General features: G+C 45.4%; 1 protein-coding gene across 1 annotated transcript in view; it reads left to right on the top strand.

Annotated features, from left to right (window-relative positions):
* TRA2B (transformer 2 beta homolog) overlaps positions 1 to 6,792 on the top strand; it is a 34,105-nt gene extending 27,313 nt beyond the window's left edge. The window contains exons 6-9 of the mRNA XM_030574353.1: positions 466 to 549; positions 3,877 to 3,939; positions 5,256 to 5,329; positions 6,232 to 6,792. Of these exons, the coding sequence (XP_030430213.1) occupies positions 466 to 549; positions 3,877 to 3,939; positions 5,256 to 5,329; positions 6,232 to 6,242 (232 nt within the window). The 3' untranslated portion in view covers positions 6,243 to 6,792. The remainder of the gene's footprint in view (positions 1 to 465; positions 550 to 3,876; positions 3,940 to 5,255; positions 5,330 to 6,231) is intronic.
* Positions 6,793 to 25,196: the final 18,404 nt, after the last annotated feature.

Raw genomic sequence — 25,196 nt, 5'->3', positions numbered from 1 at the left:
ATACCATCAGAAGCACATGAGAACTAAGATCTCATGTTGAAAGACTTGAAGAAAACATTTTTGTCGGTTGACAGCTTTTTTGAAAAGTCAGTTTAGTAGCTGTGTAACTAAAACGGTTTTTGTATGTTTTAAGTACTACTGTGGGTTGGACTAGATGGCCTCCCAAGGTCTCTTCCAACTCTCATCTTCTATGATACTGGGCTCACTGAGGAAAAATCCTTCCAAAAGGGACTCCCTCCCACCCCACCCCCCGAAAATTACAAATAGGTGAAAGATGTCTTAGAAAAGAATTTCTCCTGCCATATTTAAACTTAGTGTTCATGTCAAAAAGTTACATCCAGATTGTTTGCAGTTACACTTCCTGACTACCTTATTTGAAGATTCCTACAGTACTATTAGCTCAGCCAGGCTTGCCTGTATGCAGTATTTTATATTTTTGTAACTTTGTTTCACTGTTCCATGCAGTGGCAGCTCCCGACGAAGAGATTACTATGACAGAGGGTATGACAGAGGATATGATGATCGTGAATATTACAGCAGATCTTATAGGTGAGCCACTAGTAACAAATACCAAAATGTGTGCAGATCACCTTGGGCTAGAATTTCTCTTGAATCTCCTGCTTTTTGTGAAGTAAATTATTTGCATTTCTTTTTAACTTATTAAATGTTAGAACTCTACCTTTTGAAACTCATTTGAAGTCACTATTCTACAACCAAGTTCTAGTTTTGAAATCTTTGGTCTTTACTGCAAATAATTGTTGTTTGCTATCTGTTGTTTGTGATGTACAGCCAGTGTGACAGACAGATCAGAATTAAGTTTGAATGAGATCTTATTTCAACATATAGTCCATAATGCTATACTTACATGTATATCTGTATAATTTCAATAGCTTAATAGTGTCTATGCTGTGACTACTTCAGCTTTAAGAGCAAGCACGCATACACACCTCTTCTGTACGCTGGCCCAAAAAGGGAAGAAAAAAAATCTCCAAGAGACAGCAGTGGTGAAAGAACTAGTATAGACCTCTGCCACTTGCGTTTTCCCATCTGGTGGTCTAGCCATGCTCTGGAGAAACGTAGTCAATACAGTGGTAAAAATAGCCGTGACCACCAATGCTCAAAGTTATTCCCACTTGGAGTACAGCAGTGGAAGATTTATTTTGAAAGTTAGAGTGTACATCTATCCTATGAAAATGTAACACAGCCTTTCTACAAAACAGAGGGCAGTCATATTTCATGGCTTCATATCTATCAGCTAACTCCTTGGCATCCATAGTTAGATTTTCCTGTTGTAAAGCCTGTTATGCACAACAGTTGCTTCAGGATCCAACACAGTGACTAACTGTAGGAAATGAGAAAATAAAACAAATTAAGGGTGAAAGTGAAACCTTAGGCAGTGCTGAATTGTAGATAAAACTCTGTAGAATGCAGGGGTAGTGTAGGAACTTTGGAGTCTATGATATAGATAAAAGGGTAGAGGGCAACTGTTTAAAGTGGCAGTGCTAACGAGGCTTAATAGCAGTTTCATTTTGCAGAGGATTTAAGTCTGACAAACCTAGCGTGGTTGTACTTCACGTGACTGAGAGTTCATAGTTAACATATGTTGGCATAGATAAATTGTAAAACTGTTTGTTTGAAATTTATTTAAAACACACATGAATATAGTCAGTTGGCGGTGGTCTTGATGAAAAATGTCATGTTACATCTGAATTTTCAGATTGGTCGCATGAACAAAGTTGGACCCCGTAACAGAGTCAAGACACAATTTAAATGTTAAGCTAATATCTAGTAGTTCATTTTCTTCGTTTGTATTTTAATGACTTCCTATCATCAGGCCTGAGGCAGATTTTGTGCAGTTATGAGGTTTTAAAACTTTTATTCCTTAGCTGTCGCGCCTTCTAGGACAACCGTACTTTATCTCCTTCTCTATCTAACCATACCTACTCCATTGTATCTCATCTAGGCAATAGTGCTTACAGCCCTGTCAGCAGCGGTGGATACAGACAGACAAAGGCATTTCATCATACAGAAATTTTTATAACCTCACAATATCAACCAAAATTTATAAGTCGTACACATTCCCCACATCTCCATATATTCATCTTCCTATCTACTATTTTCTCCTCCCCTTTACCTGTTACATACACTCTTGTTCTAGAAGTGTCATGCTTTTAGAACAGAAATGCTTGGTAAGAATACAGGAACTCACCTTATGTAATTTCAACAAACTGTCTGGGCCTCAATCTTTCCACCTACCCTGACTTAAAAATAAGCAGGTAGCTTTTGGATTTTAACTTGTTCTGCAGCATATTTACAGCCTTTATCATAATTGAAGCTCAGGCGAAGCCACAATCTTACTTCCGGTGTCTGGATGTTTAAGAATCTACCAGTTGTCCTTATAGCTAAAATGCCTTCTCTTTTTGACGTGTTAGAACTTAACTTCCTCACACTGTTTGTTTATTTGTACTGTATTACCATAGTGCCTAGAAACTCTAGTTGTGGAGCAGGTCCCTATTGTGTTAAGGAAATGTACTCTCGCCTAGCCAGGTCTTATGGAACTAGGAGTGTTGTCACAAATTAAGTAATATAAATCACATTTTTGCTGCAAGCAGACACTAATTACATACATTGGTGCTGTACTAGTCTTTAGAAAAAATAGTAAGGAATTCCCAATTAGAAATATTCAGTATGTAGTCTCCTTTCCTGCCTGCCTCTCACTGGAAAGTGTTAATTTTTATCATTTTGCGTCTGGCCTTTGAGAAGTAAAGCTAAAGGTTTTTGAATATCCACTTATCCCTTCTTCTTTTCCCCTCCGAATCCTCTGTAATCCAAATTACAAGATAACTGGCCTTCTCCCAGGGAAACCAGTCAAGTGGCTTTGTCTACAATCTACGTCTTCACTCTAAGATGTTGTCTAGTGATGACTCCTAGTTTGACCATGTAGCCACCTGCTCAGCCTTCGACATCTCCATGTCACTCTTTTCCATTAGGCCCAAAGGATCAGTGTGAAAGAGCAGAGTTGTGGCCTCATCTATGCCGCAAATAAGCGCTGAGATTGCAGTGATGAGCAGGGTCAGAGAGGAAAGCAGAATGGACAGACCTATGTTAGACTACCTATGTAACTTCAAACAGAAAAATTATCAAAATACTGTGTTCATTCCAAAGTAATCAACTCCTTATTTTTCTAACATTTCCTTCCTTTCCTGCTTCCTTCCCTCATTTGAGTCTTGTCTAGAACTTCAATTATAATGTCTTTGGACCAGAGACTATATCTTGTTTGCATTGCAAGACATCTGGCATGTTTGTAGATGGTATACAACATATAATGTTTACAGTATATTTTATTTGGCTACCCTATACTACATCCCCACTACATAATTAAGACAGTTTCATTAAAATAATGAGAATTTTACTAGCTCATGCATGAAATCCTATTATGAAAATGAACTGATCTTATTTGTCTCATTTCAAAACATAACTACTGCTCCTTGGTGAGTGAGCAAGTACAAATTTTTGCACAGAGTAGTGTGACTGCATTTGCTTCAATTTAAAATGGAAGATCATCTCAAACTGCTGCTACCTGGAGGATAGGAAATTATAACGGACAATATTGGTAAACCGGACCATGAGACTTCCTCAACTTTCCCAGACACTGTGATTTTTGCCAAGCCATGCTTGGCATGGTACACAAATGAACTGTGATGAGACAGGTAGCTCACACTTACACAGTGCAGCAAATTTTATTTAGGTATTTTCTTGTCTTTCCTCTGTGATCCAACTGTAGTTTTATATTCAATATAACACTTTGTTTTCCTTGTTTCATACCGTTGAAAATAATAAAGTGCGAAAAAAGTTATTTTGCTTCTGTCTTCACAGAGGAGGTGGTGGAGGAGGAGGAGGAGGATGGAGAGCTGCCCAGGACAGGGATCAGATCTACAGGTATACTTGGATAGGATTTAATATCCAAAGAACAGTAGAAATGTTCATGAAACAGCCTGCCTAAGAAATTCAAACAGCTGAGGCCTAATGTACATCTGAAAGCATTAAAAGAAAGTGGAATAGTCACTGGTGAACAAATCAGTTCTTCAGCGAGCCACAGAACTCATTAAAACAAAAGGCCACCAGGTTAAAATTATATAGGTTGGTGATAACATAAGCTGGTGATTGAGTTTACACATAGAAAATTCACAATCTGCCAAAGAGTTAGGAATTTTTCAGTTACTCTTAAACTATTCTGTGGACTTCAGTGCTGGGGGACAGGACCCAGTGGGGGGAAAAAACAAATGTAGAGAGCCTTGATTTGAGGGGCCTGGCTAACTTTTGACCAGCCCAGAGATTGCAGCTGTTGATGTTAACTATTCATCTCCAAATAAATATTTAAATTAGAAACAAATCTAAAATAAGAGGTATTGGTTTGTTGCTTATCATATGGCATGCTGTTTGATTACACATAAGATTAATGTTTCTCAGTCTCTGAATATTTAATAGACCAAAAATTAACATTGGCATTACTCATGGTTTGTTTTTTAAAATATAAAATGAAACCTTTTCTCTGGAAATATTAAGTACCTCAAGCTTGCTTTCTTCACACTATAGCTTTTATAGGCATGCAGTCACCCAGCACACAGTGAACCTGTGGAACTCCTTTCCGGGGGATGTGAAGGCTAAAAGTATAACTAGATTCAAAAAAGAATGGGAAAAGTTCCAGGAGCTTAGGGTCATCAGTGGCTAGTAGCCAAGATGGTCAGGGACAAACCCCATGCTGTTAGTGTACTTACGTGGCTGGTTGCCAGGTCCTGGGACTGGACAACGGGGAGTGGATCACTCAATGATTGCCCTGCTTTGTTCATTACCTCTAAAGCATCCAGCGCTGTTGGAGGACAGGATACTTGGCCACATGGACCATTGGTGTGACCCCATATGGCCATTATGTGCTAGTACCTTTACTGACTTTTAGGTAGCTTCTATCAATACAGTATACAGATGCTCCTGTGTCAGCTCAGCAATGTGTGGTTTTCAGTGAATCAACTGCCAGTTAAGAACGTTGCACAGGCAGCTGCAGTGCATGTGTGACAGGATTAACCCTAAATTTCTGGTGACCACTTTTCATGAGATGTACACTAATCATGAGCAATTGGGGTGTCGAAGGAGAATTAAAATATGGTATTTCTTGGTATCATTTGAATTTGTGTATATCAGTGTTAATTACTTTGAAACCTGAATTAGCTTAATTATCATGTTAATCTTTTCCACAGGAGAAGATCACCATCCCCATACTACAGCCGAGGAGGTTACAGATCTCGCTCCAGGTCTCGATCCTATTCACCTCGTAAGTCTTGTTTTAGAATTGGCTGTCATTGATTGGATGATGACTTCCATGTAGAGAAAAAATTGGGCTTGACTACTGGAACTTTAATATTCTCACCATCTAGTTTAGTGCCTCTTGGGGGAAAAAAGAGTTCTCCAAGCAAGTGACCACCTTTTAAGGACAAGGCAAATGTCAGTTTTACTCTTGTCTCCTTGCCATACGTAACTTTGCTTTTAAAAACTCCATGGGAGACCCAGCTACACCATATTGCCATGTCACGGTTAACATTTTGGTTATGGGCAAAATCAAATGATCAGTCCCGTCAGAGGCTAACATGTTGTAACGGAGTTTCCCAACACAGTATCTTCTATAGGACAGATAACACTTTTTAAATTAATCTGAGATTAAAGTCAGAGTTATGGCTTTTGTATTAGTAGTATTTAATATCAAAACGTTGCTAAAATGAGGGCTTCTTTCTGGAGTATCTCACTATATCTGCACATATTCTGGAGAGGTGTTTATATGGGTAGGTTCTGTTTAAAATAGAATGCTATTAATTTATTTTTACTTGGTCATAAGGGATACGTTAGTAATGTTCCCACATTCTTTGCTAATAAACATGGAAACATCCTTCTGCTATACATAGTAATCTGCGTTGTATCTGTCCTTTCTCAGTACCTTGAAACACTGGTCCTCCATATGTCAAGTGTCTCAGGACTTGCTTACACAGGGAAGATCAGTGCTATAGTTAATACTGGTAAATTTCCCTATGCAGACAAGCCCTTAGCTCTTGAATTTATGTTACCCACATAAAAATCTGTGATCACAGATGTTGAAAGGCTTTGACTGATATTATTTTTAAAGATTTTGTCTATTAGTTATTACAAAATGAATTAATGTATCTTTACTTTTTCCTCTTTCAGGTCGCTATTAAAACATGAAGTGTAGAGGAATTTCTAACTACAGCCCTTGAGCTGGGATCACAGATATGTGGACAATATTTTTATTGTCTGTTCTGTTTAAAAAGTGAGCAGTGCCTAGGGAATAGGTGACTTTTACACCTTTTTATGAAGACTACTTTTTGGTGAAGTTAAAATGCTGTTTCATTCTGCATATCTGTGTAGTTTGGTGCTTTGTTCAAAGTTGTGTTTTTGAAAGGAGTATGTTTTGCATGTATTTTTTTAGTCAGAATTTTGACTGCTGAAAGGTTTCTATTATACAAAACTGTTCATTTAAAATTTTTTCTACTGATTCCAGGATATTCTGAAGATCAAACCTGTGTAAAATGCTTTCAAATAGTAAAAAATAATAAACAGTTTGATTTTTACTTCCCAAATCTTATGCATAGCCAAAGTAATCTGTTCCTCCAAATCTCAAATTCAATCGCTAATTAACTAAGAGAAAAGCCAGTCATCGCCCTTCTCCACAGCCTGCCAGAATATGCATAGTATGAAGCCCATTAATAAAAAGTTGTTTATACTGCTTTTATCTGGACAAAAGTTATTTTTACAAAATTGCTCAGAATGCTCATCTAAAGGTCCAACTAATCAAGCCTTATGTGTAACTTGTACACTAGCAAGAGGGAAGGGTAAGTTGAATGGTATTGTATACTTGGAGAAGGCTTTTTTATAAATTACATATGGTAATGTTTGAGCTTTCAGTTGGCTGTCATGAGGTGACATAATACATTCTACACCGTCTAATATGTTATCTGAAGGCTTGTGAATGAGAGCATGTGCTTTATTGGGACTGGGCAGGGAATGGATTTCACTGGAATAGATGAAACTTACACAACTAATGGGCTTGCAAACTCTGAGGCACTCCTCTGTGAGGTTTTCACTTACCAAAGGTAACCAGTTGAACTGTTTTGATTCTTAAAAATGGAATTATTCCTTGAAAATGTAGCTTTTGTAATACTTCAGGGATTTGCATAAACTTTTAAAATCTCTGAAGTATTGGAGACCATGAATGTACAAAACTAGCATACTAGTTCTTATTCGAGTGATTGCTCATATCCATTCCAGTTAGGTGTACGCGCCGCGCGTGCACATTCGTCGGAAAACTTTTACCCTAGCAACTCAGTGGGCCGGCAGGTCGCCCCCTAGAGTGGCGCCACCATGGCGCTCGATATATACCTCTGCCGGCCCACCCGCTCCTCAGTTCCTTCTTACCGCCCGTGTCGGTCGTTGGAACAGTGGAGCGCGGCTTAGCTGACCTCCACTTCCCTAGCTACTCGTATTTCTCGTATATAGTTACGCAGTTATTACCCTTTTATTTATATAATTGTATAGTTATACGTTTTTTCTTTGCTAACATGGTTAGTTTAGTTAGCGGGGTTCAGGAAGTAGCCCCTGCCATGAACCCGGTCCCGGAGCCCATGCGGGGCTCACCGGGTTTTAGAATGGGCTCGGCCTGCCAGAAGCTGCGGCCGAAGGGAGATCCACACGACTCCTGTTTCAAGTGCCTCAGGGAATCACGCTTGACCGCTAAGTGCCCCATTTGCAAGGCTTTTAAGCCGAGAACAAAACGGTGTGGGACTTTCACTTGCCCCTCCACCTGGGGCGCCGAGCGATGATCAAGTGGCGGGCAGAAGCGCCTCCTCGGCACCGGACCCCGCCGATACTACCAAGGCCTTTCGGCACCGGCCGTCGCCGGCACCGATATCGGCTCGGCACCGCTCTCTTTTTCCGAGGTCGAGAGAGCCTACGATTCCTGCTGGTGCCTGATGGCTCCCCGGCACGCGCCGTGGTCGAGACCCCTGCTCCTGCTGCTTCCGTGCCACCTGCATCGCAGCCAGGGAGCTCGTCTAAGTGGGATTACCCGGCACCGACACCTGCAGAGGCACCGATGACATCGGCACTGTCGTTTCCAGTCCCCCAGGGCCACGGAATCCGGTGCCTGGCAGCTCCCCGGCACGCGCCGTGGTAGAGCTTACTGCTCCGGCTGCTTCCGTGCCAACGGCACCGCAGCCAGAGAGCTCATCTAAGACGGATCGCCCGGCACCGACGACGTCGGCACCGTCGATCCCGGTCCCACGAGGGCCGTAGAATCCGGTGCCTGACGGCTCCCCGGCACGCGCCGTGGTTGAGCTCCTGCTCCTGCTGCTTCTGTGCCAGCGGCACTGCAGCCAGAGAGCTCGTCTAAGTCGGATCGCCCGGCACCGACACCTGCTGAGGCATCGACGATGTCGGCACCGTCGATCCCGGTCCCACGAGGGCCGTTAGGATCCGGTGCCTGACGGCTCCCCGGCACGCGCCGTGGTTGAGCTTATTGCTTATGCTGCTTCCGTGCCGACGGCACCGCAGCCAGCCAGCTTATCTAACTCGGATCGCCCGGCACCGACACCTACCGAAGCTCTGACGACCTCGGTACCGTCAATCCCGGTCCCACAAGGGCTGTCGAATCCGATGCCTGACAGCTCCCCACTATGCACTGTGGGTGAGCCTGCTGTTCCCTCCACGCCGGAGACGTTACCAACGGCGAGGGATTTCATTGCCATGACAGAGTCGATGCTGCCTGATACAGTCTCTTCAGGTGACCGTCCTCTGTCAGCACAGCAGAGCGGCACCGTTCATGATCCCGGTCCCGCAGGCACTCCAGGTTCTGTCGACACGCCCGGCGCCATCGGCAGTCCCGATGCTGTTTTCCTCATCGGTACTGGTCGCACTCGCTGCACCGCTCGGTATCCCGTTCGCCGACCCGCTGTCGGCACCGTTCCGACTCCCGGCACCGCGGCGGGTACCTTGACTCCTGTAGTCTCTCCCCGAGCCTCGAGATCTCGGTTGACCTCCCAGCACCGTTCTGGTTGCAGGTCTGGATCTCGTTCCAGGTACCGGTACGCCTCCCGGTGCCGGTCCCCGGTGCCGAGTTGGGCAAGGTCCGAATGAGTCAGAGACTCTGCCTGTGCCTTCTTTAGTACCTCCATGGCAGTCCGGACACGCATCTGTGTCATTCCATATGCGCAGATTCTATGCTCAGGACCATGATTCTGATATGATGGCCAGCGGGTGCCCGCCCCAAAGCCGAAAGAGGCTTGGCGAATGGACCTGCTTGGCCGCCAGGGTACTCTGCAGAGGCCCTACAGTTCTGGGTGGCAAAGCAACAAGCCTTGCTTAGCTGCAATAATTATAGCACCGGGGTGAAGGAGTTTCTCCCTCAAACCTCCTGCCAGGAATCCGCTGCCGTCTTGGAGGACGGGGGAAAGAAGGTTCCCGGAGCGTCCCTCCAGGCCTCGTTGGACGCAGCAGACTCTGCGGCCAGGACTCTGGCCTTGGGCGCCGCCATGAGGTGCATGGCTTCAGGTTTCAAACCTCCGGCCGGAGCTGCAGTTTGCCATTCAGGATTTACCCTTTGTTGGTAAAGGCCTCGTCATGGCAGGGACAGCCCCAGGCTGCGAAGCCTGATGGTCAATGGGCTCCTAATGCGTTCTCTCAGCATGCATACGCCGGCGACCAAACGCAGGCCTTTCTGGCCCCAGCCGCCATACTCTGTGCCTAGCCAGAGGCAGAACTTTGGCAAACGGCAAGGCCAAGGTGGTCGCAGACGAACGTCAGGCCCCCTAAAGAGCCAAGGTCAAGGTCCCTCGTAATTACCACTGGGACCGAAGACGAACCTTCCAAGGTGCGCCTGGGGACAGTGTACCACCTTTAATTTGCTCCAGCCCTGTCCCCCTTCAGCGGACGAAAGGGGCAAGGGGTTTTATTCCCGTTATGCCCTAGTCCCCCACTCGGGCGCAGGTCTCAGACCTTCCTGGTCCTGCACGGACTCAACCGGTTTAGAATAAGGTTGAAGTTCTGCATGGTATCCCTGGGAACCATTATTCCATCCTTACCTCCTGGGGGCTACTATGCCGCCCTGGATATGAGGGACGCGTACTTTCGTAACGCCATTTTCCCTCCGCACAGGAGGTACCTCCGCTTTATAGCCAACTGTCAATCTCCTGGCTTACGGCCATAGTCGCCGCCTACCATCGATGATGTCGGATATGCGTTTTTCCGTATCAGGTCGATTCGCTTATCCGAGGAGACTCTGAGACACAAACCGCTCAGCGCGTGGGCATTGTCACGGTCTTATTCACAGGCCAAGACCTGATGATTCCTATAGAGCAATCCACTCTGGTTCCCACGCAGAGGTTGGACTTCCTAGGGGCTATCCTGGTCTCCTACCTAGCTGGAGCCTGCTTATCACAACTGCGGTTTTAGGCGATGGCAACAATCATCTGAGGTCGAAGGGCTTTCCCAACGACCTCGGCTTGTTCTTGTCTCAGTCTCCTGGGTCCATGGTTGCCCGCAAGTTTGTAACCAAACACGCCAAGCTCCGCCTCCGTCCTCTCCAAGTCCGGCCCACCTCGGCGTACCGCCCGGACAGGGAGCCAATGGTCATGGTGGTCACCGTTCCCTCGAACACCTTAGGCTCCCTAGAGTGGTGGCTAACTCCCTCCCTGATGTGGACAGGGATGCGGTTTCATCAGCCCCAGCCCTCACTGCCCCGGACGACGGACGCGTCATCTCTCTGCTCGAGTGCTCATGGTCACCCCCGAGCTTAAGGCCTTTAGTCTTCTCGGGAGCTGGCATTCCACATCAATGCCCCAAAAAGGAGAGTAGTCCGCCTGGCGTGCCAGGCGTTCCAGCAGCAGCTGTGAGGCCGTTGTATCTCGGTGTTTACAGCCAACACAACGGCCATGTGCTTCATGAGTATCCGGGGAGGGACATAGTTCCCCCCCCCCTTTTTTTTGTCAGGAGGCCATCCATTTCCAGGTCTTTTGCATGGCCCATTCGATGGAGCTGGCGACGTCCTTTCTCCCAGGCGTTCGGAACGTCTTAACGCTTTGACTCAGCAGGTCTTTCCGGTCTTACGAGTGATCACTCTGCCCCATGTGAGGCGTTCTGCTCTCCAGAACTTGAGATGTTTCCTCACACAGACCTGTTCGCTCACTGCAAGAGCAGGAAATGCCAGATGTTCTGCCCCTTCCGAGGTCTCTCCTCGGGATCGATCTTGGACGCATTCCTGATGCCGTGGAAAGGCCAATTGCATTATGCCTTCCCACTGTTCCCACTGGTTCGCTAGGTCCCGCTCAAACTCCGCAGGGGCAGAGCGTGCATCATCATGATCGCTCCAGAGTGGCCCAGGCAGCACTGATATACCACGTTGCTCGGCCTGTCAGTAACAGACCTCATCACTCAGGGCAACAACAGGCTTTGTCACTCGGACCTGCAACCTGTTCACCTCACGGTGTGGCTCCTGCATACCTGAGTCGGGGTGACAGGCAGCCTTCCACCTGGTCAACGGACCCGGCCAGGTGGAAGTGTTTCTTCTACAGCTGCAATACGCTCGATCTTGCTCCTGCTGAGGTCTCGATCCCCTCTATTCGGCCTGCCTCTGACCTTCAGCGGCAGGGCCTGACGGTATCATTGCTGAGGATACACTTAGCAGCCATCTCTACCTTCCAGCAGGCTAAGGTGGCCGTTCCGTGTTCTCACGCTCTATGGGTTCGAGGTCCCTCAAGGGCTTGGAGCGCTTGCACCCTCGGGTGCACCGCCCAGCCCCATCCTGGGACCTCAACCTAGTTTTAACCAGACTTATGTCTCCCCCAGTCGAGCCGTTCACGACTGGCCCTCTGCTATACCTGTCTTGCACGACAATTTTCCTCGTAGCTGTTACATCGGCCAGACGGGTCTCCGAGCTCAGAGCTCTTACGGTGGTTCCGCCGTACACTAGGTTTCACAAAGACAAGGTGCAGTTATGACCGCACCCGGCTTTCCTTCCTAAGGGGTTTCGGCCTCTCATGTTACCCACAGCTCAACGCAATGGGCACAACCATTGCACTCCTTGGACATCTGTGGAGTGCTCACATTTATATTGTGCTGACAGAACCTTTCCCTAAGGAGCCCCGGCTCTGTCGCGGTAGCAGGCCAAAGGAAGGGCTTGCTTGTTTTCCTCTCAGAGGATCTCATCTTGGGTGATGGCGGACATCCCCACGTGTTATGATTTGGCTCATATTTCACCAAGCCACATCACCATGCATTCTACCAGGGCTCAGGCTTCATCTGCCGCCTTGCTGGCTCGTGTACCTACCCACGAGATCTGTCGCGAAGCTCCATTGGTCCTCGGTCCATACCTTTGCTTCGCAGTATGCCCTGGTTCAACAGTCGAGAGGCGCTGTAGCCTCTGACTCAGCAGTTTTCATTCTGCCACATTTCACTCCGACCCCACCGCCTTTGTAAGGCTTGGGATTCACCTAACTGGAATGGATATGAGCAATCACTCGAAGAAGAAAAGACGGTTACTCACCTTTGTAACTGTTGTTCTTCGAGATGTGTTGCTCATATCCATTCCACACCCGCCCTCCTTCCCCACTGTCGGAGTAGCCGGCAAGAAGGAACTGAGGAGCGGGTGGGCCGGCAGAGGTATATATCGAGCGCCATGGTGGCGCCACTCTAGGGGGCGACCTGCCGGCCCACTGAGTTGCTAGGGTAAAAGTTTTCCGACGAATGTGCACGCGCGGCGCGTACACCTAACTGGAATGGATATGAGCAACACATCTCGAAGAACAACAGTTACAAAGGTGAGTAACCGTCTTTTCCCTACTTTCTCAAACTGCAAAGTAGCTTTCCTACTACTCTTCTGTTTACTAAAGTGTTCTTTTTGTTTGGTTTTTTGTCTGCTACACTTCTTGCCATCAGTGGATTTCTCACCCATTCACAAGTAGGAAGGGCAGCATATGACCTACTTATGAGGTGGGGAACTTAAAAAATCAATACCACCAGGAAGGAAAAGAGAAATATGTGGGGGTAGGAAGGTAAAACAAGAATGAAAATGGAGAGAAGGTGGCAACTATACTGAGTGGCTTTCTTAGCTTTATCCTGAGAAAGTTCCTGTAGGAGTGATCAGAGCAAAGTAAGACCACAATCTCACTCTTTTGGGGTTAAATCACAAAGTTTTACTCCAAACTTGCTTTTATAGATTTTTAAGGCCAGAAGGGATCTCCTGCTTAACCTAGGCCAAAGAATTTCACCCAGTCAGTCCTGCGTCAGACCCTTATCTTGTGATTGAGTTAGGGAATTGTCTTTAGAAATAGACATCCAATCTTGATTTAAAGACTTCAAGTGATGGAGAATCTAGCAGTGTTCCAGAGATTTCTTACCGTCACTTGAATTTTGCTATGTCTTTGATAGCATAAGGAGCCCTCTATTGTCAGAGATCTCACTATATAGGTACTTAAGAGACCATGATCAAATCACCACTTGACCTGCACTGTGTATGGATACCAGAACTGGAAACTGCATTCTTGTAATAGTCTTACTAATACCATCTACAGAAGGAATGCCACACCCCTCCTACTATTAAAGTATTCCTGTTTATACCTTCAAAGGTCACATACCACTCTAAGCCACCATCACATTAGGAGCTTAAGATCAGCTGGTTAACCGTGATTCACATCCTTTTTGGAGTCACTGCTTCCACATTTGTCCCTTGTTCTGTAAATATACATTTTGTTTTGAGATGTGACCTTGCAATTGGTCACACATACATGTTCATGAGCCCAGCTTACCAAGCAATCCAGGGGGCTATACAGAATTGACGTTCCCCATTATAACTTATCATTCCACCATTGTTGTAAGTTATGTTGGTTTTTTTGACCAGGAAGGTAATGATTTTGTCTGTTGAGATCATTTATAAAGATATTGAATACCACTAAGCTAAGAACCATCCTTATTGGACTCCACTAGAAACATCTTTATTGGGAGTTCTTCCATTTATAAATGTCATTTGATCTGTTTTCCTACAAAGTAACTAATAACATCACCATTTACATAGAGCCAAAAAAACTTACGTTTTTTGCTTTTTCCTCAAAGTAAGGGGAAATGGAGAAGAAACAATGTATTGATGCAGACCATATGGTATTTTTATTCTGTAATGTCTACAGATACCAGGGATGTTTGTATGTAAGAAGCTAAATTGAACAGAATAGTGAGGTGAGAGGGAGAGGCAACCATGAATCTTTTAAAGGTGCCTTCAGAGATTTGGTTACTCAAGAAACGTTAATACATATGGTTTTATGGTATGTTACTGTCCCATGCTAACTTACCCTGTACATTGGTAGATGCACCAGACCCGGCTACAAGTCAGTGGCAGAGCTGGCAATAGAATGCAGGCCTCCTAATGCTATGTTCTATCCTACATTTATACTTGAAAGGGTGTTCCAATCACCATGTTTAAAACAAGAGGATCTTTACTGTGCATCTAGCCCCCAAAAGTTAAATCCTGGTACAGCATTGTAAAGGCCAGGTACATAGTGTACTTTGGTCCTATCTAGGCACACACAACCAGCCTGTTTAAAAGCAAAAATTGGGAAGGTACCTGGCAGTGACAGAGCGCCTATTTATAAATAAGCATGTCTGAAATGTGGGGAAGTTGATGTGACTGGATGATTAAAGCTGGTAGGAATATTTTTTGCGGGACGTGTGGACATTCCATCTTCTACCTGGGACTTGAACCTAGCTCTTCCCATCCCAGCTTAGTCCCATAGCCACCAAACTGTTGGTTATACTGAGGGTGGAGTGTCTCGCTCTCACATTTTCTGGTTTTGGACATTTTCCCCATTCTGAATTGGGACAAACACATTAAAAGACATTTGCAGGACAGGAAAACTTTCCTGTTTAGCTCTAGGGATAATGCCTTGTAAACCACTGGCGAGGCAAATTAGGCCATGAGGTGGGGAGCAGGTACCATTCTACATAGACTTTTTTAGAAATTTGAAGTGTAGTGAAATTTGTGTGGACTGGATCTCTCTGTAGAATCTGTGTGGATACAAATTGTCTGATTACACCACTGGCCTCAACAGGAATGTGTGTGAGAAATGCAACTCTGGAAGTCAAAAGCTACGCAGTAGTAAAATTGGTGACTTCAACTCTGTGCAGGAGTAATGTAGTGGTTTAGAGAAGCAATTTCTTTATTCCAGGAACAATTGAGACTCAAAGAGGCTATGCCTAGCAGTGACTACAGTTAAGCCAATTAATTATAACCAACATGTAAATTCATCCTGGTCGGAGGGATCATATTAGGACTACTGACACAACTTTTGTCCACACCAAATTTTTACTGTCCCCCTAATGGCATAGTTGACTAAAATGTGAAGAGAGCTCTTGTGCTCATTAAGATTAATATACATTTATCCAAGATCAGACTGTTCTGGAATGAGAACATTCAGGCCAACTTGAGTTCTGTTGAATGCATTCATATTCTGTAGCAGCAGATCAGTGATGGCCTTGCCGAGAATGGGCTCAAGTAGGCTGTTGTGCAATGCCAGGAGAAAAGCGTGTGAAGGTGCAAAATGGTCTGAATGATTTGGAATAGCAGCTGTCAGCTAACTTATCCCTGCTTCGCAGAGCTGAGTTAAGTTCTCATGACTAGTCCAACCACAGATCCAGATAGCTGGGAAACCCAAACCAGAGGAGTTAGTGTGGAAGTCAAAGAATGAGGGTCAAGAAGTGGCCTGGCAAAAGAACAAGGCCCTCTCTGTTTTGGGAGTTCTCTTAAGCTGTGCCTGTGCTACAAGCCAGGGGCTTGATTTCTCTGGCTCACATACATACTTGTGATAGTTCTCATGAGTGTAAGTAGCAGTGTAGCCATGAGCAGCAGCAGCAGCAGAGGCTTAGCTTAGCCACGCTGAGTACATGTGGGAGCATACTCAGCATGGCTAAGCTGTGGCTCTGCTACTGCAGCTGCACTTTGTACTTAAGCAAGTATGTGTATGTAAGAGGAATTGCACCTGTGTGTTGCACATCCTTAGTATGTGCCTGAGAATGCAGTTTGTGGCAGGGTTTGGGAATCAGTGCTGGTTTTGTTCTGATAGTAGCAGTGAACTTCCATCCTCACATGAAGATGACTAACTCCTCTGATGTGACCTGTTGAGAGAACATGTTCACCTGCTGTCCAATCCAGTTGGGATAGCAACACAAACTCCAAACCCCTGACCAAGGCTCATTGAATTCAAACAGTGCACTTCAGTTTTCCATCTTTTTAACAAGGCAACATCTGGAAAGGGTGGAGATGGTGATGTGCCTTTTATCGACCTTATTTCGCTATAACTGCCACAAGCAATAGAACACTTGAAATGTGCAGCTAAAACCCCAGAAAAGAGTTACGTGGCAAATCAACTAAAGTTTGTAGTTAATTTTGGTTGTGTATCCTGCATTGCATCAGGATAGCTGCTTTGGTAATGGAGCCAGGGTCACACTAGGCTTCTCTTCCTGCTCTGCAGCCTTTGTGGAGTGAAAATGCTGATAGCCCTTTTTCAGATCTCAGCCTCGGTCATTTGTAAGTTTATGTAATTTGTTATGGAGAATTTTACTGATTGCCACTGCTCTAGTTTACGCACCAGGCAGTGATCACTTTGTATTTGTATTACAGTAGCAAGTAAGAACTCCAGTTATGGAGGAGGACCCCATTGTGTCAGGTGCTGTACAAACAGTTTTACTGGTAGCACCATGTTCCCAGCAAGTGGTGTTTCTTCTTTGAGTGTTCGTTCTTCCGTATTTCACATGTGGATGTGCATGCACCCTGAGTCAGGCCTTCACCTTGCAGTAGATCTCCTCCTCGTGCTCCCTGTAAGAGGCAGTGTGGATTGATGCCCCTTCAGTTCTTGTTGCTGCATGGCCTGAGCTGGAATCCTGTGTCTTCTCTTCCTCCAGCTTTTCAGACCTGTAAGTAGTTATTCTTTTAGCTTAGTGCAGTTAGTTTTAATATATCTAGAGTAGTGGTTTCCCCAGCTGGGGATTTACTCCCTGCAGTTTGGGACTATGCCTAGAGTCCTGGGCTTCAAAAATTGTTGCCTGCCCTAAATCTTCATCAGCAACACACCAATGCTGACTCTGTCTGCATGAGAGACATTTTCGGTGAAGTGTGGTATTTGTCACTCATTTCCACTGAGAACTGGTTAAGCCAGTGAGCTTTGCCTTAGGAAACATTTAATGGAGAAGCCATCTCTCCGATTTAGGCTAGGGAGACCCTGCTGTACATTGCCCTCACCAAATGAGCAGCAACCCTCCCAGCATGCACTTTAGCATGGAGTCTTCAGCTTTCTAAGCCCAGGCTCTGCCCCTTGCTCTCATAGTATACCCTGGAGGAACTCTTACAGGCACCAGGACTGATCCCTATTGAGGACTGCCCATAAGAGATGCATTCCTTCTCCGAGCCTAAGGAATTGGCTCTGCAAAAAATCCCCCAGGCTAGAAGGTAAAGAGCAGAAGAAGGATCAACTAGTTCAGTCAGCGAGTCACGTACTGAAGCACAGAAACTTTCCCCTGCTGATCTTGTCCATGAGTGTGGGTCTGGACTGCAACAATGACTCATCTGCCCAAAGACCACCAGAACCAGGGATGCACTGGTACCATCAGTGCCAATCATTGGGACCCCCCACAAGCCAGGGTGCACAGAGACCTACACAACATATCTTCCTTCCCTACCAGCTCTCTCCTATCTTTGGCCCAGTCCTCCTGAGGCATGTCACCACTCTAGGAACCATCTCACGAGGGTTAGGCATGATTTCCCTGGTACTAATGGCTTTGCAGTTCCAACAGGAGCAATTTTCATATTTGACATCTCACATGCACATCCCTCATCCTTTCCCCCCCCCAGAGAGAGCCAAGACTGAACAGGAGATCCAGGACTTAAGCCAGTACCCTTATGGACGCAGCCTCCCTAGGACCAATGATTCCCAATGGTGTCTGCCTCAAATGGTTGACCCTTCCTTCTGGCTGTACTGGGGGCTGAGGGATCCCTATAGCAGATACCTAGGACCCACTCAGTGCACTGGCTCCATAGGTGGAGGAAGATGTCATACCAGAACTGCAGGTTCCAACTGGAATTCCTTCCTATTTGCCGTCTCCCGCTGATGACCATAGGCAGTGTCAGAGCGCTTTCCTTTCACCCTCTCCCCTGGTTCTTGTCACATAGACAGAAAGCAGAAGACTGAAGTGCAAACAATGCAATGTTTATTGGGATTAGTTTCCAAGCAAGCATATTCTGAAGCCCTTCACACTTGTTGGGCATATCTCTATGTGCTGATAGTTCCCCAGTGTTCTGTTACCAGCTCTGACACTGCAGAGCATTTACCCTATGTCCCCCTTCCCAGCTCTGATGCTGCAGAGCCTTGCCTATGTCCCTATTACCATTCCTCCCCTTAGCAAGCATGATTCCAATTTCCCCTCCATCCTGTTTCACCCCAGTTTATATACACCTCTACCCCAATATAATGCAGTCCTCGGAGGACAAAAAATCTCATCGCATTATAGGTGAGACTGCATTATATCAAACTTACTTTGCTCCCTCTGTTCCTTGTTCCCTGACCTCCCCCTGCAGAGACCCCTGTCCCTAATCACCCCCAGGATCTCACCCCCTACCCAACCCCTCCTCCCCTGACTGCTCTGACCCCTATCTACCGCCACCCCCCTACCCAACAGGAATTCACCAGCAGCGGTGGGAAGCGGAGCAGCCTGGCCCCAGTCCGCTCCACTCCACCAGCTCCCAGCAATGGCAAAAGGATTCTGTATGGTGTCAGCCTCTATGTAGAGCCAATGGAGGCAGAGGTGGGTCAGATCATTGGTTCCAAGTACTATAGGAGCCCATAAGGAATCCCTGGAAGGGACAGAGGGAGCACTGAGAACTAGAAAGTGTGCTTTGGATTTGATGGATATTATTACTTCAGATTTGGTGCCCTCCAGGTCCAAAGATGAAACCTAGGATTGAACTGATGCAGAAGAAAGATTCTTGCCCTCCAGTGCCAAGCATCAGATCTGATTCACTCCATGCTATCGCCAGTCAGAGCCAAATCTCAGTTTTGCTGACTGTGCCTGAAGACTCGGTTCCAGGTCAAAAGGCAGAAGTATCTCCATCAGGAGTAACATCAAATATGGCAGATTAGAATTTCTTTGATCCCTCCTCCACCTAAAACTTATTCATGATTTCCAAACAAGGCTCTGTCACCCTTTTTAGTCATGCCCCCTGAACACTTCTATCACTGGTCCTGTTGATTTTGGATCCAAGGTTGGATCCACAGCTCAGCGTCAATCATTAATTGCTTAACAAACAGAAATCTTCGAATAGGGGTCATTGGGAAGAGGATCCCTTTCCATCAATGGTGCTGTTAACCTGGCTCGAGCATTGAGTGTTGGACAAACTAGCAAATCTCACCATGACTGAGATGGCCTTGTTCATGTGATGGAATGGCTGGAGTCGTCTCTGGTTTAGCCCCAGTAATTCAAAGCTTGTGCTTTTGCGGATGGAAGAAATAGGTTCTGTCCCTGCTCACAGCCAAGGGTGAATGTATTGCAAAGCATGGGCCCTTATGGATACTGGATCTCTGGACTTGCTTTAGACAAACATTCCTACCCAGGGGTACATGTAACACACTGGCTAAGCACCTGTGGTTAAGGCTGACCCCCACAGGGAACAAGAGCCTGTTCTTTGCTCCCAGCCAGCTCTCTAAGCTCAGCAATTATGAGCAAGGATTTTTAGCCCTGCAGGTTGTGTTGCATCCCCACTGGCAGCCTGTGGTAGATTATCTCTGCAGCTGCTAAGGTTCCTTTTCACCAAGATTGAAAAAAAAGTTTGTCAGGACTTCTGGGTAATCTTGGAGCCCTTTACAGAGTCACGCTATGGGGTGTCTGCACACTCCTGCACAGGGGAGTTTAGAGTATAATTGGCCCTGCATTACTGACTATATCCAATGGCCCAAAGTTGAAGCTAGACAAATTCAAACTGGAAATAAGTTGAATTTTGAACAGTGAAAGTAATTAACTACTGGACCAATTTACCAAGGATTAGGGTGGGTTCTCAATCACTGGCAACTCTTAAATCAAGATTAGATTCTTTTTAAAAGATCTGCTCTAGTTCTAAAGGAATTATTGTGGGGAAGTTCTCTGGCCCATGTTATACTGGAGGTCAGACTAAATTATCACAATGAGTCCTTCTGGCCTTGGAATCTGTGAAGAACATCTGACCTGTGGGGTAGGGGTTTTCATGTTGGAACTAATAATGAAGGTTTGATACAGAGGACCTAGGTACAGAGGACCTAGAATAGACAAGATGGGAGGAGGAGGGGCCAGATGTCCTGCTCAGATCTTTCTGGTTCCAAGAAAAAAATGAAGAAAGGAGAAAGCTGAGCCTGGAGATCACTCAGAGGATGCACAGGTGGGCAATGTACTTACCTGGGTGCCTGGGGATGGATGATTCCATTGATAAGAACATTGGAATGGCCACAGTGGGTCAGACCAATGGTCCATTTAGCCCAGTGACCTATCTTCTGACAGTGGCTGGGGACAGATACTTCAGAGGGAATGAACAGAACAGGGCAATTTTTAGTTATTTTTTTTTTGGCTGCAGTAGTTTATTTCTTAAAGATATTTAATCATGTATTTCAATGTATTGACTTCTCTGGGTGTGGTGGCTATAACAATCACGTTCATATATATCTTGCAAAAAGAATTAGTGACTAAAAATTGAAGAACAGAAATAATGCAAGATGTGAATGCTGGCATAATACTGTGACACATGTAACTCTCATGGAAAAGGATTAATTGGGAAGTGCCACTTCCAGAATATGATATCAATAAAATCATGCCCTAAAAGCCAACAAAAGTGTGTTCTGATAATCTGCTGATTTTAGTTTTTGCAGCATTGTTGTAGCCATTTTGGTCCCAGGGTATTAGACAGAGAAGATGATGGGTGAGATAATATCCTTTATTGGACACTTTTGAGCTTTCGAGTTACACAGAGCTCTTCAAAGAGCTCAGTGTAGCTTGAAAACTTGCCTCTCACCAACAAAAGTTGCTCCAAATAAAGGTATTACTTCATCCACCTTGTCTCCCTAATTTAATTTTGTGGGTTTTTTGTTGATGTTCTCACTTGATATCTTGCCGTGAAAGCATTATAGATTTTCTCAACTGCATGCAGTTCAGGGGAATGCCTGTGCCAGTACCCAATCAAAATATCTCTGTGAGGCTCTAGGGTAGATTCATAGATTTTCATAGATTCTAGGACTGGAAGGGACCTCGAGAGGTCATAGAGTCCAGTCCCCTGCCCCTGTGGCAGGACCAAATACTATCTAGACCATCCCTGATAGACGTTATCTAACCTGCTCTTAAGTACCTCCAGAGATGGAGATTCCACAATCTCCCTAAGCAATTTATTCCAGTGTTTAGCCACCCTGACAGTTAGGAACTTTTTCCTAGTGTCCAAACTAAACCTCCCTTGCTGCAGTTTAAGCTCACTGCTTCTTGTTCTATCCTTAGAGGCTAAGGTGAACAAGTTTTCTCCTGCCTCCTTATAACACTTTTTTTAGATACCTGAAAACTGCTATCATGTCCCCTCTCAGTCTTCTCTTTTCCAAAATAAACAAACCCAATTCTTTCAGCCTTCCTCCATAGGTCATGTTCTCAAGACCTTTAATCATTCTTGTTGCTCTTCTGTGGACCCTCTCCAATTTCTCCACATCTTTCTTGAAATGCAGTGCCCAGAACTGGACACAATACTCCAGTTGAGGCCTAACTAGTGCAGAGTAGAGCGGAAGAATGACTTCTCGTGGCTTGTTTACAACACACCTGTTAATGCATCCCAGAATCACGTTTGCTTTTTTTTTTTTTTTTTTTTTTTTTTTTTGCAACAGCATCACACTGTTGACTCATATTTAGCTTGTGGTCCACTATAACTCCTAGATCCCTTTCTGCTGTACTCCTTCCTAGACAGTCTCTTCCTATTTTGTATGTGTGAAACTGATTTTTTCCTTCCTAAGTGGAGCACTTTGCATTTGTCTTTGTTAAACTTCATCCTGTTTATCTCAGACCATGGCAGACATCCTCCACAGACCATGAAGCTACTTCATTGAATTTACTCCCGATCAATGGACACTCCAAAAATAGGACACCCCCACACACACACACACAGCATATACCAATAGCTAGAATAAGTTTTGAAGTCAGGTAAGCCATGGGGCTATGTGCCAACTCCTCAAATCTGGTCCCATAGGCAGTGGAATTGCACCAGTTTGCCTGTCACAAAATCCATAGCATCCATTGAGGAAAAGACAGGATTTGTTCTTTATTAAGCAAACTCCACTTACACATTTTCACTTGAATCTGAAAACTGGTGTACAGTAGTATTAATACTCACGTCGTTCCCCTCCTCGTCCCCCACAAAATTATCATTTTACACACACACCACCCTTAATCCAAAGATGTCAAAGCATTTTTTCTTGCCACACTAAAAAAAATTTTTTTTGTTAATTGCCTACTACTACTATGTCAATACTTTAGGAGTTGTTTCTGGCAGTCAGAGGATGGTCTTTGTTTGAGCAGGAAGGACCCAGTCCCCCACTGGAGCACACATCATACTTTATGTGCCATGCTGTGAAGTCTTGTGTTTTCTAGGGCAGCATTTCTCCAACTTTCGAAAACTTGAGTTGGGAAAACTAAAGCAGTGGCGCCCCATAGAGAGGCAGAGTGGCCACCCTCTGGACTCAAGGGGGAGAGATCACTACCCACCCCTTTGTGGGCAGAGCTGAACCTGCCCCATCCCCTTTGCCAGAAGAACTGGGGCAGAACAGGAAGTGTAAAGAGAGGGCCCTGTAGATCAGTTGTAGAAGCAGGAAAGGGGGCAGATGTCTCTTTTAGGGAGCCGAGCCCTCTGTGGGATTCTGGACCAGCAGTCAAGCAGACCAGCACCCCATTGACTGAGGAGGCTGAAGGCTCCAGAAAGGTACTGGAGTGAATGCCTCCCGACAGCTAGGTAGTGAGACAGAACATGAACTCAATGGAGCAGTGCTGACAGAGTGGGGAGGAAGTAGCCCAAAGGAATCAGACTTCAGTCCAGTTGTGTTGCTGGGAAGCAAGGCAGCATGTTTATGTATCTCCACTGATCCAGTGGAGTAGGATGGGCCTGGATCCCGCTACTTCCCCCTACATCTGGGAACTGGCTGCATACTCACTTGAGGCCAGAAGGCCTACCCATATAGACTGTTTACTTGCTGTCTGCCTCAGCGAGGAGACTGAGGGCAAAAGACTGCTCCTTGCTCTGCCCCACCTAAAGAGCAAGAGTTCACAGACTGTTAATTGTTTTCTGCCCCAGTCAGGATGCTCTGGGCCATAGACTGCTTGTTGCTCAGCCCAGTAAGAGGGGCTCGGACCCAGACCATTGGTGACGGGCATAGTTACGTGGAGTGGCCTCCCTCCAGACCCAAGGAGGAGAGACCCTCTTCCGCCCTGCCCTCTGTTATGAAATGCCTGCCCAAATGAGCCATCGCTGAGTAGATCGTGCAGATCTGCACAATCTGATATGTCTCTCCTTTCTCACATGCTTAGAGTAGCAAGATAGCATATAATGACGATATTTAAAGTATCCTCCTGGCATCTGAGTTAGCACCTGTTGAGATGAATGAGGCAGTTCACACCTCCCAGAGTTTGTTGTAGGCTCTCTGCAGACTCAGGCCTGGCCTGCACAAAGACATTCACTGGTTTAACTAAAGGTATAATTTTACAGCAATGTAGTAAACTGGTGCAATGCTGTATGTGGACACAGCCAGACTGATTTAAACTTGGCTTAGAACACTTTAGCTTACATCTGTAAATTGATCTACACTAGTGCAGCTTTTCTATGTAGGCAAGGTCTGAGCTGTGCATGCTAACCTACTAAACCAGTATTACCCTGGTATAGGTGTGTCCACACAGGAGTTTTTACTGGTTTAAATTAAATCAGATTTTAAAACAGAGGTAGGTAAAGCCATTGTAACTACTGTGCATTGACAAGCCCTCGGGCACAGTCTGCACTGGTCACACTTGGGACACTGGCTTTTTTACAACCAAAATGCTAGAGATTTACCCTATTTTTAAGGTAGCGAAGACCAGCAAAGTCTCTGGAGAAGAGTTGAGAGGAGTGTCTTCACCCACATTTTACCAAAGGGCATTGTTTTTGTTGTGTATTAGCAGGGCTTTGCCTGCATTGGACGATGTATTAACGCACTAGTAGGTGTCTGAATTAAACTGCGCCTGCTGTATTGGTGATCACATTGGTTTAAATTCTGCCCTGTGGGATCTGCATTCGCTAGGGTTGCAGAGGTGTAAGTGAACCTAGAATGCAACTCATGGTGTGCGTGGGTAGGTTAGGAGCATGCTGCATGTGGGAGATCATGGACTCAGCAAGCCACATACGAGCGTGAAAATTCTTACTCCTTTGCACTCAAAACTGCCTTGTCTTAGGAGGAGGAGGAGACTGCTACACCCAACCCTATTTCCTGTTGCCCACATCCAGTCGTTGCAACTAATGGCTGGCCAGATGACCAAGCTGCTACGCAGTTCGGATGTCTAATTAGAAAACCAGTACGATTTACAGACTGAACCGTACCAACCTTCAAAGCTAGGGTGTTAGTGGAAATTTTATAAAAGGTCAGTGTGTAGAACTTGAAAGGAGAGATGTAGATTCATAGATTCCAATGCCAGAAGTGCCCATTGTGATCATCTAGCTGATCTCCTGTATAACACATGCCAGAGAACTTTCCCCAAATAATTCCCAGAGCAGATCTTTTAGAAAAACATCCAACCTTGATTTTAATATTGTCAGTGATGGAGAATCCACCAGAACCTTTGGTAAATTGTTCTGACAGTTAATTACTCTAAATTTTAAAAAGTATGCCTTATTTTCGGTCTGAATTTATCAAGCTTAGACTTCCAGCCATTGGACTGTGTTAGATCTTTTTCTGGTAGGCTGAAGAGCCCGTTATTAAATATTTGTTCCCCATGTAGGGACTTAGACTCAAGTCAAGTCACCCATTAACTTTTTCTTTGTTAAGCTAAGTAGACTGAGCTCCTTGAGTCTATCACTATAAGATGTCTTCTAA

The sequence above is a fragment of the Gopherus evgoodei genome, chromosome 9 (assembly GCF_007399415.2).
Source record: "Gopherus evgoodei ecotype Sinaloan lineage chromosome 9, rGopEvg1_v1.p, whole genome shotgun sequence".
NCBI classification, from domain to species: domain Eukaryota; kingdom Metazoa; phylum Chordata; order Testudines; family Testudinidae; genus Gopherus; species Gopherus evgoodei.
Note: the sequence above shows the minus strand (reverse complement) of the source record. Positions and strands in the feature narration are given on the sequence as shown.